This window comes from Fundulus heteroclitus, chromosome 9, assembly GCF_011125445.2.
Source record: "Fundulus heteroclitus isolate FHET01 chromosome 9, MU-UCD_Fhet_4.1, whole genome shotgun sequence".
Classification (NCBI taxonomy): domain Eukaryota; kingdom Metazoa; phylum Chordata; class Actinopteri; order Cyprinodontiformes; family Fundulidae; genus Fundulus; species Fundulus heteroclitus.
The window spans coordinates 5,309,857-5,326,228 of record NC_046369.1 but is presented as its reverse complement, the minus strand read 5'-3'; the positions used below and the strand labels follow the sequence as shown (position 1 = coordinate 5,326,228).

The 16,372-nt window shown below is 39.7% G+C and overlaps 1 protein-coding gene across 4 annotated transcripts in view; it reads right to left on the bottom strand.

Annotated features, from left to right (window-relative positions):
- The window catches only part of lrp8 (low density lipoprotein receptor-related protein 8, apolipoprotein e receptor), a 226,393-nt gene extending 210,841 nt beyond the window's left edge, over nucleotides 1-15,552 (bottom strand). For all 4 annotated transcript variants that reach the window (XM_012878066.3, XM_021324304.2, XM_021324303.2 and 1 more), the window contains exons 1-2: nucleotides 15,328-15,552; nucleotides 14,292-14,417 (exon numbers count right to left, since the gene is read on the bottom strand). In XM_012878066.3, coding sequence (XP_012733520.2) covers nucleotides 14,292-14,417; nucleotides 15,328-15,397 — 196 coding nt within the window. In that variant the 5' untranslated portion in view covers nucleotides 15,398-15,552. The remainder of the gene's footprint in view (nucleotides 1-14,291; nucleotides 14,418-15,327) is intronic.
- Nucleotides 15,553-16,372: the final 820 nt, after the last annotated feature.

Here is a 16,372-nt window from a genome sequence, read left to right as displayed (position 1 = left end):
ATGGATATACCAGGCAGTAACAATTCAACAATTGCCTCGTAGAATGAAATGCATCAATGCATTAGTCTATGGATTGATAATGATGGCCAGTTGACCTGAGAATATTAAATGCAGTGAGGAGTGAGAGATTTATACCCTGTTATGAACGATAATACTCCATCATAGACAGTATCTAACATATGCAGAGGTGGCAGGTGCATTCCTATAAACAACATCACAGTAATGTAACAGGCAGGACAGTCATTAAGACAAGATGCTTTCTTGCACTGCGGAAAAAGAAAACGGTCTGTTTCTGAAGGAAAACCAGAAGAGACATGCTGTCGAATGGTATATACATCAGCTACAAGCAGAGGTGGCTAGTAACAGCAATTTCCCTCTGGGATTATTAAAGTATATCTGATTCTGATTCTGAACTAGATACATTTACTCAAGTTATATTTACAGGAGTCAAATTTTTAACAAAATGCACTTTTACTACACTGTACTTTTTACTTTTACTTGAGTCATTATGACTCAAGTATCGCTACTTTTACTTGAGTAAAATATCTGACTACTCTACCTACTGTGAATACCTTTATGTGATTGTGAAGAACATACTTGTTTTAACCTAAAAATCCACCAGAGAGACAAAAACCCTGGTTTATGTTAAAGTGGGACTTCCTATTTGTACACAAGCTTTGTTATTTTAATGTTATTTTCTATCTGCTGAGCTTATTGAGCCATTTGGAGGTCAAATGAAAGTACAGTAAATAGTGGATATCATTGGAAGTACTTGGCACTGTTATAACATACTGTAAAAGCATTAACTGCTGCAAGAATTGCTTTCAAGTTTAATGTTGGAAAACAATTATTTTGTCTCTAGAAAACCAGAATTTGCACATAACCTTATATTTTTGTCCACCCAATTTAAATATTACATCATCAGCTGTTATGATTAGTGACTCAGTACTTGTGTAGCCTTCTTACTGAAAACTTTTTTGCTCTTACTTGAATAATTTCTTGGCTGACAATTTTTTATATATACTTGATTAAAAATATGCTGAAGTAGTGCTACTCTTAATCGAGTAAGATTTTTGGCTACTCTTCCCACCTCTGGCTACAAGTAAACGCCGCTTCATTAAGAGGAGCCACAATATAAAGTCGGCAGATGAAGATACCTTCTAAAGCTGTCCACAGAAGGTGTGGGTCATTTCCCTGTCATGAGGTACAAAGTGGCATGGGGAGGCATTATTTGGGTCTGTAAAACCTTTTATTTTACAAGAAGTTGCTGTTAAAATCTCTTGAAACAAACCCTCCTTGTAATTTTTATTTTCCAGAATGTTTTTAAATAGCTTTTAAACTAAACTAAATTAATTATAACCATTCATTTAAACAGAAAGCTGAGATCTTATTCTAACATTCTGACGACTTCTTCAGTAACGTTCCATCATCTTTTCTGCCTTGACAGAGAAAGTATTATTTCCCAGCAACAGGAACCACGATGCACAGTAGGGCTGAGCAATATATTGAGATTTTAAAAATATCAAGATTTTTTCCTAAAAGAGACATAGGATGAGAGCTACTTCATTGATACTGTGTCATATGAAGGGCTACTTCCAGGCTCCCCTTAACTTTACATAATATAAACATGTTTTTAATGCCTTTGTCATTTTTAAATCTAAGTAAGTATAAGTATTGTTAAAGAGGAACAGCAACTGAATAAAATATAATTTTAAATGCACCTTACTGGAGGGTTGTGCTATTTTTTGAACAGGCTTATGGGCACCACATATGGTCCTTGGGGGCTACATGGGGCCCACGGGCCACATGTTGATGACCCCTAGACTAAAGCAGCTCGAGATGGTCTATGTTGCATTATAACTATACTTTTTTGTATTGTTGTAGGTCATTTTTTAGCCGTTTCTCATATTTGAGTGGCTGTTTGTTAAAAAGTGCGCCCGTAAGAGTTTTGGGATAAAGCTTTGATTTAGAGATGCCTTTTTATAACTGCTTTATGAAAAGAAAACATATCAAGATAAATTTTGTATATTGACATACTGAGATGTTATTTTTTGTCCATATCTCCCAGCCCTAATGCCCCAACACATGCACAAAATTTACTACTCCAGCTGCTTTGACACAGATGTTCACAGGGGGGTGGAAAAATGTTATTGAGAATACTAGAATAAAAAAAAACTGGGAGCTATAATCAATTAGACAGGATGGAGCTGGATATTTTCATTACCAAGAGAAAACAGAAAAAGTGAAAAATAAAAAAAAAACTGGGGAATAACAGACTAAATTAAAATAGTCAAAGACTACTTTGAGATTATGGCTTAGAACAGATATATTGATTGCCGAATAGCAATAAAAAGTACATAAAACAGACTAATACATGTAGAAAGAACACAGAAACAAAACAGAACTTTTCATAAAACTTTCCAACATGACACAGTCTTATCGCAGTGCAAACCCAGCAGCCTGTTATTAGCAGCCATGTTTTATTCATTGCCGTTCTTGTCATTTCATGTGCCGCTCTCCGACTACATGCAGCAGGCAACAGAGCACAAGGTGAAAAACAGGATTACAGCTGCTGTAAATAATAAAAACCAAAGCCGCTGCAGATATTCCGTTAATCTGAGTTGGGGATTAGCGTCATGATACCTCGTCACACGCGGCAGATTGGGGGAGGGGCCTCGATAATGGAGCAACACAAGCATCCAGCCAACGCAAAGCTTAATGTGTGCACAGTTAGGGAAAGAGGATTGTAGCATTATCGAATTTTGACTTTGAACTACGAGTGACTTTGCAGCGGAGGCAAACAAACCCAGGTAATGTGTCAAAAACAGACAAGGTAACTCTGACAAAGGGGCCCTGCATAGAAGGAGGAAAAAAAGATAATGAAAAAAGGAATAGAGAACAAAAATAACTTTAGAAATAAAAAGGATGCTCTTTACTCTTCCTGGTTTTTTTTAGAAAAGTTTCATTTCTGTGTTAATTCGGCTGTGAAACTTCCTCCAACTCACTCGCCATTACTTCTTTGTTTATTATGAATCATATTGAATAATTGATACCATCTTTTGTTATATGGATATGCCGTTTCAGCAATTTTACTGCTCCCTACATGAACCATAATAGTCAATACATTATAAAATAGCTAAACAGAATAATAGCAGCAGTATAAACTGGAGTGGAGTCACTGATCTTGGTCAAATGACTCAGAATCTGGTAAAAAAATTACCAGGTGTTGCAGCTAATTATCAAAGGTAAACTCATGGAGGTCAAACTTTTTAACAGACCTGTTATTTATAATTTCAATAAAGCAAACTGTCTGATCAGAAAGCAGTTTAAATAGCTGCCGCTGATGCAGTGTCTTTGCTCGTTTAAGTAACTGCAGGAGCTTAGACCTATCTGTGCTGAAAGTGAAACCTACACATTCATACTTCTGACCAATTCCGTTTTTTTTTTTATGGCAAAACACTCCAGAAAAGCACCAGGGAGGTAATTCACACACACTGGAGACAGGCTCAGGTGCCTTTAGATCATTAGAAAGGTGTGCATGTGTCAAAGCAGCTTAAGAGACAGAGGTAACACAGCGAAGTGGGAAGATGGGAAGAAAGAGAGGTGTCGGCCAATAAATGAGCAAGAAAGACAAACAGATGGAGACATAGAGGAAAAAGGAGTCAGAGCAAATGCCTCGGGCCAGCACTGACCTCTGCTAAAATTACTCTGCTGTCGTTTTGCTCCGCTGCACCCAACACCTACTCAGCACACAGGGAAACGTCAGCTTGTAGAGCATGGTTCACCGTGTGATAAAGGTGGCGACCAGGCATTATTTTGGATCTGTTATTCATCAGTGCAGTGGAGACAACTGGTCTTTTACTTCATCTATGTAATGCGTATATATTATTATTAAAAATTATGTTCTATCAGGGGAAAAATATTTTTCCAATCAGTTTTTTTATTTAATTTCATATTTTATTACCATCATGGATTCAGGTTATTTCATTTATCAGTGTTTTTTTTTTTTTTAAATAAAACAAAATAGGGGCTGAACGGCAGATCTCACGGCCTCTTTTTAAAAGAATTGCTAAGGGCAGAACTGACATTTAGAATAGCAGACACATTTCAGTGTTTACAATACACTGTAGCAATTTCAAAGGACTGTTTGGAAGCCATATTTGAATGTATATAATATTTCAAGTGCCATGCCTTTACACTGCATGCCATTCATATATCTGGCTAGTTGGATGGCCTCTAGCTGCCTTTGATGATGCTAAAGGTTACAGAAGTTGGGAGAAAACTGGAAGGGAACAGAGTACGGCAAATCTGGATGAATAGTGATTGATAGTTATAGACAATATTCAGTCATTTATCTATTCACAAACTGTTTGTTTTTGCCTTCTCATGCTCATGGAGATGAGCATGAGAAGGCAAAAACAAACATGGGTCACTAAGAACAATTTTCAGCAGTGAAAGTATTTTCTTCTTTTAAATATTCGGAATAACCAATTAATTATCTACTCCAAAAGCTAACCTAACAAAAATAAGATGGACAAAAAAAAAATAAGTGAAGGATGAAAATGTAAATGACACATATGTCATGAGCAACAAGCTCTACAACCGTGTCTGTGAGATGTCTTATTTCAGAACAAATGGAAAACACACAGACATCCTTGCGTGCACAGACACATAATCTCAGAGAGAATCCCACTGTGGTTCAGAAATCACAAAGTGCTGAGGTAGAACATTTTTCTCTCTGGACATTACAGCTGTATGCTAATAATATAAAAACACACATGCATAAACTTTACAGCCCACTTTACTGTCCTACTCTTGTGTTTCTAAACAGAAAATCATGAATGTGTGATGTGTTTAGTGAGGGGAGAAGAAATTAAGAATTATCTGATCAGATACTAAAAAAATACAACTATTAAATGTAGTTAAAATATTTACATGAAGACATGAAACTAAACAATACAGTGTTTGGCTAAATCCTATTTCATCATTTCCCTGACTCTGTGGGACCAGCGTGTGCAATTAGGCAATTATATTTGGGATGAACTGCCACAATAAAAAAGAAAAATACATACATATCCTATTATAATGTTTGATATAGTCTAGTGTGTAAAAATTTGTCCCAGTATTAATAAACAAACAAATACAGTGCTATATTATAAATATATACACATATTTAACTATCACAACAATTGCTGTAATCTTCAGTTTAGAGTATACTGGTCTATATAGTTTGGTGTCATGATACCAATTTTCAAGGATACAAAATGCACTGATTAAAATATAATGCCTGATCTCCAACTGCTGATGCTTGTGAACCTCTACATCAAAGTCATGGCCCCCGGGCCTCTTCCGGCCCCTGCCCCTCCCAGTTTCCAGCCCGCGACCCAATGTCAAAAATATAATGCAATTTGGCCCTTTAAGATTATTTTTTTTAAACTAGTCTTATTTGCGCAAAATTAAGACAGCACATTTTGCCTATTTAAATATAAAAAAAAGGTAAAAAATATTTATTTTATAAATAAAAATATTTACAAAGGAAGAGCAGCACTGAAGGAGGGGGAGAATACGTGCAGAAGAAGGACGGCAACTAGTAGAAGAAGAAGAAACCAGTGTTGTAGTCAAGTCACTATGCCTCGAGTCCGAGTCCAGGTTCGAGTCACCAGTGTTCAAGTCCGAGTCAAGTCCAAGTCATTAAAAAAAAAATCCGAGTCGAGTCCACTACTCATCCGAGTCAAGTCCGAGTCGAGTCACTATTGACGTGTGATGTATGACATGAAGCAGTAACATTCCATTGCACTAATAACTCTTTCGCTGTAGTTACCCTTGGTTTTACTCGGTAAAACTACCGCTTTTTCCAAGTCTAAGACGTCTCCTAACCATGGTTTTTAAACATTGTTGTTATGGAACGTGCAACAGCGACTTGAGGTACGATCGGCCCTCGCAGCCAAGCGCACTCCGGCCTATTGGCCACCGCCGCGGTGCCGGCTGGCGGGCGGGGTTCGCGCACCGCCGCGGTGCCGGCCGGCGGGCGGGGTTCGCGCACCGCCGCAGATGCTGTCACGCATTTTCCTCGCCCGTCAACCGGGCGATTCCCACAAACACGTTCGGCAGCCCTCCCCATGACTCACAACAAATCTGGTGTGGATCGGTCGATGCAGCGAGGAGATACAGCCGTTGGATAATGATAATGCATTTGGCCACCGGACCGGACTAAATTGTTCGGCGGGCCGGAAAATTTATACCGATTCCTGGACGGTGACTACAAACAGAAAAAAAAACGGCCGATGACGCCATGAACGCAGAGCAGGAGAAAAACAACGACTTACCTTTCTATCAACTTGGCCAGTTTCCCAGTCTTTCCGAGCCCTCGGCACTCAATCCATCGTTTGAGCTGAACGTTGGTATGTTGTTCCACAGTTCTACCAGTAAAATGGGCGCCTAGACATCCTCTTGTGAAAGTTTAACAGCTGAAAAGTCGGTCATATCGTTGTGTCTGTTGCATGTGTAATGGCTGGTTGCTACGTGCGCTCTCACACTGTTTGCCCAACCTTAGCGGCAAGGGGCGTTGCTCATGAGATGGTGACGTCACGTGCGCGGCACGACATTTAGATATTAAAAATCATACACCAAATAATATTCTAATGACATATTAAAATTATAACCTAATGATATAAAAAAAAGTCGAGTCTTTTTCTCAATTTCCGAGTCAGAATGATCTGAATGTAGGAGTCCGAGTCCAAGTTCGAGTCATCAGTGCTCAAGTCCAAGTCAAGTCACGAGTCTCTAAATTTAGCTAATGACTCGGACTCGAGTTCGAGTCTCGGACTCGAGTACTACAACACTGGAAGAAACCGAAGATGACGCTAACCACACCTAAAAAGAAGTAGACGAAGAGCAAAGGCGATTTCAAGACAGGTGGAGACTGCAGTGTTTTTTTGTTGAGTTTGGTGGAAATCAATCAATCAATCCCCTACACATGCCTTAATCGGGGGAAAATACGATCTGCCTTATAAGCAAAGAGAAAGTCGCTGTTCTCAAGGAGTATAATCTCAAACGTCATTATGCCACTAAACATGGCGAGCATTATGAGACTTACAAGGGGGATAAAAGAATACAATGAATGGGGCAGCTACCAAAAGATTACGTTTCCAGCAAGGACTTCTCCAAAAGTCCAGCAAAGACGCTGATGCCGCGGTTGAAGCAAGTTACGCTATCACAGAGTTAATCGCCAAAAAACAGGAAAACCTTTCACCGAGGGAGAGTTTCTGAAACATTGCACGTTACGAGTGGCTGATATTCTTTGCCCTGTAAAGAAAAGCTTATTCAAAAACATTTCTCTGTCAGCAAACACAGTGGCAGAGTGGATTAACGGGCTGTCAGCTAACATTTATGAACAATTACGGTATAAAGCCCGGAGTTCCACTTCATACTCCGGAGGAAATTGTTTTATGCCGATGTTCTGTACTTCACTGGGGTGCGCTGGCTCAGCAGAGAGAAGTGTGTTGAAGAGGGGTTTTTTTGTAAAAGAAGAAGTAAAGAAGTTCATGGAAGACTGGATGTCCGTGAGCTGGACATTCCAAAATGGATGATGGATTTGGCATTCCTTGTGGATATAACACAAGCGCTAAACATCCTGAACTTAACGCTCCAGAGTCCCGATCAGCTCATCACAACAGCCTTTGAGAGTGTGAACGCTTTCTGCACAAAGCTGAGACAGTGGAAGGGTCAGTTGTCTGTAAAAAATTAAATAAAAATCTCAGTCATTTTGCTGCATGCAGATCTTTGGTGAAAGAGGGTACAGCATTCAGTGCAGAGGAGTATGTGAGTGCTATTGAAAACCTGCAGCGTGAGTTTGATGAAAGATTTGCAGACTCCAAGCCACATAGTGACACATTCCAGCTGTTTACAGACCCCTGCTCAGGTGATGTGGAGAAAATGTCCAGCGTGCTGCAAATGGAACTGATTGACTTGCAGTGCAGCAATGGCCTGAAAACTAAATTCAGCTCTTTAAGAGCTTTAATGAAAGATCATAATGGCATTTAAACTATTTTTGATAGACTTCCTGAGTATTTTGTCATATTATTTATTTGTATTTGCAGCTCACATGCCTTTTGGTTACCATGTAAGAGAGCTGCTACTTTAAAATCAGGGTTTTACTATTGCTTTAAGATTGCAAAGTTATTAGGAAATTCACAATGATAAATGCCTGCTGCATCTTATAATGCCGCTGAGCATGGTTGTGCAACTAACATTTTCAAGAATGTGGATCCCTTCCTCCGAGATTTCCAAAAGGCTGCCAACATTTCTAAATCCGTGTCCAAGTGTTTTTTTTTTTTTTTTTAAAAAGCAGCTTTCCTGTACTGCATCAAGCTTTCCTCTCATCTGCTAAGCGAGAGTCAGATGAAAAGTCCTCATCTCTGTGCAAATCTAACCACATCTAAATGATAAAACTGTAATTTACTCAGAAATCTCAATCCTTAACTTTGTACCAGACCACATTCGTTAGCTATTTTTTTCTTCAATATGCCTCCTAAAGTTGCTAAATCTGGCCAACAAACTGTGAGAGGAGCTCTGTCAAATGACAAAAATAGCATTGCCACCGCTAGAGCTAGCATAATGGCGCAGTTGCCGCAACTTTCCCTCTTTGAAACCGCAACTCAAGAAACAACAAAAGTTATTAGCTTTTAATATTGTATCTGCCTCTTGAGGAAAATTCTATTTTAAAACTGTTAGGTGTTAGGTAAATCCTGATTTAGGATTTACCAGAGGAAAAAAAAAAAGTTTGGTTCGGGGCAGTTTAAGATATACCTTGTTTCTCTGACCTAACATACAATTTAAAAGCCTGACCCTAACTGTGACAATCTGAGAGTGCATGTATCAGCAGGTGACCATCATGTGAGCCTGTGCGCTGTATGTCATTGCAACGCCTTTAAATGACTGAAACGCTTCTCTGTAGTCTCTTATAACACTATCATGTGTGTGTGTGTGTGTGTGTGTGTGTGTGTGTGTGTGTGTGTGTGTGTGTGTGTGTGTGTGTGTCTGTGGGTCTTTGTGCGAGAAGAATGGTGCGTGTGTACGTGCGTGTGTGTGAGAGAAAGTCTGATCACTCTCCTCTCACACACACGCACAAAAACATGGCAGCAGCGTGAAATGCGTTGTGATGTCTTCTCTATGGGAAGTTGGTCTCAGACTGAAACTGAGACCAACTGTCACAGATAGACTCATTGTCTTGCTGTGACACACAAACACACATGAGCACACACACACCCTCGCATTCGGTTCAAACACGTTTTTTTTCTTGTTTTTTTCCCACCCTTAGGTGTTGAGTTTTTGTTCCCCTCCTTTTAGACATTTCACCATGTTTGGTTTTCCGGGTTCATAAAGGGTTCAAGATCAAGGAGTTAGTGTTTTATTTTTACAAAATGCAAATTATGATTGAGGGTTAAAGAAAATGAGAAGGTTTCGCTGGCTGGTGACTAAACCTTTGACAAATCAATATACAGAAACTGAAAGAAGCAAGAACTGTAACCTGTTTGCATTTTACAAGAGGTAATTTTAGGGTTTGTACACAATGCCGACACATTTGGGAACCTGTGTTTTAATTTTTTTTTTATTTCAATGGCATTTACATCCTACTTTCCAGTCTTGTTGAGTGCTATAACCTCTTTTAAACCATGTTATATTTATTAAGTGATATGGACTTGAGTGATAGTCAGATAACAACATGGAGTTAGAGTCTAAGACATGCTAAAGTGGAATAGGAGAGCCAAGATTGAACCGCCAACCTTCTAAATGGTAGAAGAATACTGTTTCTCAAGAGCCGTGTGAGCCTGACTATGGTGATTTAGCCTACTGTTGCAAATTATCACAGAACACTTTGTCCTTTTCCAGTCACTTCACAATAAACTAATACGGTTATTGTGCTTGGGAGAAAAGCTTGTCGAGTTACACCAACGAGATTTTTTTTCCCCCCACATTCCATACTTTTTGTGTAAGATTTCCTTTTCATCTCCTCAAGTGGATGCAGTGACAAGCTGCTGGACGGCTACCTGGTCAATAAGTAGAAAGATGACCTCTAACAGTTAGCGATGGTGGTGCATTGGACAGGAAGTACTTCTGACCATGGCTCAATTAGCAGAGTAGTCGTTTTGCAATCGGAAGGATGCGGGACATAAATTTAGTCCATTTTCCATTTAATTAACACCCCCGTAAAAAAACGTGATCAGCTAATATTGTTATCTGGCCTGAGAAAAGCTACATAGGACTTTGGTTCAATATTGAACATCAATGACTAGAATACCATCAAAATTGTTGCCATTGGTTGTTATTTTGGTCATATATAAGAAAAAAAAATCCATCTGACCACATGTTTACATAGCTGCTTGGTCAGTGCAAGCGATTCAAGAAATAGATAACTGAAAGCAATGATTATCATGATGCTATAATGAGTTCACATTGACAATTTTGATTTTGCGTATTTAAACCCATTAAACACAGACGTAAACAATCATGCAACCTTGTTTCCTAATGTGTATTATATGACCTAAATATAGGTCAGAAGAAACCAAAAGGAAATGGATAGTTGTGATGTATGAGTATACATGTGTGTGGGAGCAATGCATTTTGGCACAAAGGAAGTACTAATGCTCTAAAAAAAAAAAAAAAAAACATGACCACCATCACCGCTTTACCGTCTCCCAGGGAAACAAGAGGCGTGTTGAGAATAAAGTAGAGGAGAAAGGAGGAGCTGAAGGGGGAAGAGGATAGACTCAAAAAAAAAAGCAGAAAGATGAACACAAATAGAGTACCTTTATCCAAGGACAACGGGGGAAATATGTTAATATGTTATTAAGAAATGGTGGGTACCAAAAACTCAGTGTTTGCATAATACAAAGTATTACAAAGTCTGCCTAATACATTTTAGGTTCAGTTGACATATACCAAAAACTCAATATATTGTCTCATCTTGGGACCCGAGTATGTTGTTACATCCCCAGTTTCAGTTACTCTGTAAGATGTGAGGCTATTTTCTCTAGTCATTAATCACCATTTGAAAATAACGATTGGAAAAAGCCAAAAGGAGCACTGGATGCTTTCTTGCTGAATAAAAACAACGGCCGTCGTCCCCAGCTCATTTTGGCTTGCCCGTTTCTTCTGCGCACCTTTTGGAAATTCTCCAGAAAGTACTTGTTCATATTTTCCTCACATCATTTCTGCTCTACACCATCTTGGGCTTCTCAGTCAAATGGGTCCAATCTTTTTCCCTGCCTCCGTCTCCTCCTCAACCTCCACCCCCTCTCCAGCAGAGCTCTTGCTGGTGATATTTGGTTTTAGGAAGCGGGCGCAGTGGCAGTGCTGGCATCTGTTCGAAGGTCTGGCATCCCGCCAGTCACGGAGCATCACGCCAGCAGCCAGAGTCATGCTGTTGGATTTATCTCCAACCAACCTGTCAGCTGATGCTCTTTGTGGATCTAAGGCAAGTGGGCACAACCTTTTTGGCATTGGCACTGTCAAGGTGCAGCAATAAATGATTTTTAAAATAAAAATGGCACAGGAGAGTCGATTAATGGACACTAGAATGCAGTGGAAATGAGAGACTTTTTTTTTTTTTTTTTAGAAAGAGTCACTTTCAACACAGCCTAAGAGCTGAAGCTTTCAAAGAAAAGAATGATACCAGGTAGCAAGGGAGAGATGGAACAATGGGGGAAAGTACATAAATGTAGAGACTGAGGAGATGAAGCGATTCAGGGAGTGACAGCGAACCCCAGAGAGAAGCATGCGCACATCTGAAGCTTACAAGATATGTAGCAGAGAGAATGAGGAGAGATGAAAGTCGTAGACCTCATCTCTGCCACAGACAGAACAGTGGACGACCTTGTGGCTTAAGGTACATCTTTTACATTCGCTCTGAGAAACACTAATACAAAACGAAACACACACCACCTGTTTGACTGAAGGTGAGCTCCTTAAAATCTAATTCCACAAGCCTTCTGGCATCATCCAGTAATTATCAAGTAATCTCGATAAACCTCTGGAGTCGCAGAGGCATAACCAGATTTGTAAGAACATTCTTGATGACGGCTCAGAATGACAAACTAAGGATGCAAGTTATTGATTAATCAGTTAATCAAAAGTTGATTGATAAAATAAATCAACTAATGATTAATTAATAAGCAGATAATTTTCTTGTATAAAGAGGGTCATAACATGAAGGGTTCATTTTATTTTTTTTACAATATGCTGAATTTAAAAAAGAGGCACATCAATATATTTCAACAGTTATTTGTGCCACCTGCATTTTCCTCTTTTCAAAATAAACTTTTCTTCCAAAATGAAAGCGCGCAAGTGCATTACAGTTTTTATCGATCGCTTTGACGCAGCAGTCAACTCAAAACCCACATTTTTCAAAGCAGTTAACGCAGAGGCCTAAACAGTGGCAACAATGGTCAAAATTACACATTTTGTTTGCAAAAGGCTCACAACTCTGCCAAAACATTTAAAATATGAACCAAAAGCAAATTTTGCCCTCAAACAACACAACCTGCACACAAATGTTTTGAGCCCTTCCAATCATTCATTACACAAGGGGCAACAAAATACAAAATACCGCACTCAATGTGAATCAGTGCGGCATTGCTGGTTCATTGTAGCCAAAGACTGTATGCAGCTTACATGTCAGTGTCATTTGTAGACAAATTTGCAAAAAACATAGATCAGAATCAGTGATCCAAATTTTATTGATTATTCATTCTTTTTTTTCAGATTGTGGCTACAAATTAAATATTCCAACAGAAGATACCAGAGCTGTCTGTCTCTTCTAGTCTCTTCTCTCTTGACAAATAGGCCACATGGACTCATCTTCATCACACTCAATACTTTCCCTTGCGACGCACCTAGGGAAAAATCTTCCATGCCTGATCCATCCTTGACATACCTCTGCATCTATATCATGGGCAGCAGCAGTCATTGCATTGAGCAAAGGCATCTGCTCACAGGGGCAGTGATGATAGACCTTCCATCTCCATGCACTGAAGAATTCCTCTAAAGGAATAGATATAGATGTATATACTGTATAGCAGCAATACCGGCCCTCCCATGCCTGTTTTTGTGCACTGCGGTCCAGCTGGCTGAAAGAACGCTACTACACTTTTTTCTTTGTTTCTCTGTTTGGGAACATTACTTGTGACAAAAAAAACAGACAGTCATGGTGTAAAAAAAACTAAAGGAATACCACCCAACCCTCATATTAGGGCAAGGCTCCTTAAAAAACAAATTATACAGGCATGCTTATATATACAGGCATGCTTGTTAAGTCCACAGCAGGATAGGTACCTGAGCAGTTACTGATGTCAGTTCATCACACACGTGTTACAGTATGAAGAACAGACTGGCAGAAGGGTATTATAGTCTATTATAATAGACTATAATGAAAAGTAATGGTAATTTCAGTGGGTGCATATTCCGTAATTTTAAACGTTCATTTGTGTATCAAAATTCAGATAATAAAAATGTTAGAGATGATAATATAGGAGACATGAGTATGTTAGATTTTTTTTTCTTGCAATAGTTGAAACAATTGTCACTTTTCTGTTTTAGGTAAAAAAACAGAACAGTTTAAATATTTTTGTGTAAACACTGCAAGACCATGCAACTGTTTATTACATCATGAGAATCACACGCCAGCCCATGGCTATTCTCAACCTTTCCAAACAGAACGTCGAGAGACCACAAAAAGCAAGCATATTTAGGAAATTGGGGAAAACCAGCCCACATCACTCAGCTCTAATTATCATGACACAAAACTCTGTAAATCTGATCTGTCGCTGCCTGATGCGGCATAATCTCTAAAGCAGTAATAGTTTATATCCAAGCTTGCTTTCACCCATCTAGCTCCGTACATTACCAGCAGCATGTGGTTAATAAACCAAAACAAGAATAATAACCACATGTAACATTAGTTATGGCCCCAAATCCGCTTTGTTTCAGAGGTTTACTGAGGATGTGAATTACTAAGAAGCAAAAAAAAAAAAAAAAAAAAATTCCTTTGGCCATGTGACTTTTGATCTGGGATGAGTGGGTTTGTGCGCTGATGTCTGAAAGGGGAATTCCACAGGGCCCCCAAGAACTGGTGGTAAGGTGCTTATTCTCAGTCCAGGTTCACTTATTACAGGTTGCTCTGACAAAATGATCTGCTAACTATGGAACACGCATTCAAATGCAGGAGCATAACGACCATCCCAAGCGTAAAGATCCATAAAAGTAACATAAAGTGGGATTGTAGAGCTACTTACGACAGTTCTCTTCATCGCTGCCGTCCGAACAGTCATTGTCATCGTCACATCTCCAGAGGCTTGGGATGCACACTCCGGTCTTGCACTGAAACTGCCCTATTTCACACTCTGACTCGGTATGAGTTCCTGCGGTGACAGAAAACAGCATAATTGTCAGTGAGGGGTCTTTTTTTTTTTTTTTTTTTTTTTTTTTTGTCGTAGGAGGGTATTAAGATAAGAAATACCTTTACTGTCCCACGATGGGAAAACTACGAGTGATGTATGGAAGTCAAAAAATAAAATAAAATACAATTTTAGATTGCGAGGTGATACTAAAAGTGCTTGGGGGCCACTTTAGGGTTATTTTGTTTTATAAAATAAATTACAGTTTCAGTAACTTCAGGAAGTTGACTGGGGAAGTGGTGGCAAACTGCACAAACGCAACACCTTTTGAGCATGGTAATTGAGAAACCGCTGCAGCTCGAAATTACCCTGTAGATGTATCTGCTTTGGCTATAACATCCTGATCCGATCAATATTAAAGCATGACTTCCAGTGTTGCAGTCTGCTCATAACGGCGCGTCTATTGTTTCATTATGTTGACTTTAGCGCGACAACATGCGCCTGCCACCAGTGCTGTGCTGGCATGTTTAGGCTGATGTGTTTTATTGGGTTTTTATTTATTTATTTAGAAATTTAGAATCCGGCGCAATATTTAAAACAAAATATTTACAGGCAGCACTTTGCATATCACATCACCAGCACAGCCGGCTGCCGTCACGTCAGCAGCTCGCATGTGCTTTCCGTTTCATCCAACTCGTTGCCGCTTCCTGACAACGCTCACAAACCTGACAAAAGTGCCAATTAAGATCGTAATCTTCCGAATGCGGTCTCTAACGGTCACACCGGCGCTGCTCCGGTAAAGAAGCGGACCACGCTGGCACACGAGTCGTTTCTCGGAAGGCAGCGGTCCCCACCACCGCGCACACTGAGTCCGTCGGGGGGAGCGCCGTGCGGTGCACACTCTCTCCCATCTCCGAGCCAGGAGCCGGCTTACCTTGGACGTGGCCGCTGAGCTCCATGAGTAACAAATGTAGCAGCGCAAGCTTTCCGACCCCGGTCCACATCGTTAGATCCTGGGCGATCTGCGGCTGTGATCGTGCAAAGCGGGCGGTTGTTCTGCAGCTCCAGCCCGTCGGCGGCGGCTCTACCTTTACTCTGCGTGTGTGGCTCGGCTCTGGAGCGTGTGAGCTCGATCTGCCCCGGCTCGCTGCTAAAGTGGGTGACGCTTATGGGCGGGATGGCTTGTGGTGGTTGTCTGCGGTTACAATACTAGGAAGATTTTTTTTTCTTTTTTTTTTTTTTTTTTTACACGTTGTCTGGTTGTTAACCAGGAAGGGAAAATATGCCGAGTCACTTTTTAACACATCACATGTACCTTCAAAAAAAAAAAAAAAAAAAAAGTGAATGGGAAAGATAAACAATAAACGTGGTGGCAAGAATGGAAGATCGAAATAAATTTAGAAAAGTTCATTTATTTCGGCGTTCGACTTCAAAAGCCAACCCCAAAAGGAGGATTTATTTATTTCAAGTCATGTTAATAATTTGAAGGCTTATGCCTGAAAGCGAATGGGAACCGCAGATTCGATTGTTAGAAAACTGAAGTATCACTGAATAACCATGGGAGAGAAAAAAAAAAAAAAGATTTTAAATCATATTATGGGCTGGCACAATTATTGGGAAGACTGCTGACTTGCTGTTTACTTAGTACTGCTGCTGCTGGCAGTTGTCCAGCTGGAAAATAAACTGGAACGCAAGTGCCATGTCAAAGCATATTATAGAAAGTTGAGCGGAAGGATAACATTTGGTGGAAAAAGCCCACCAACAATAACGTTAATAGGAAAATGAGAGACACCAGACCTAATAATACAGGTTAGCTGAAGGCCACTATTAAAGCAAAGGACTGGACCGTTGCTCCGTGGTCCAATGTCCTCTTTTCAAATGAGAGTAAATTATGTATTTAATCTGGAATATTAAACTTACAGTAATTGGAAGAAAAAAAATGTAAAGACCTAGGTTACAAGTTGCCTAAAGTTCATTGT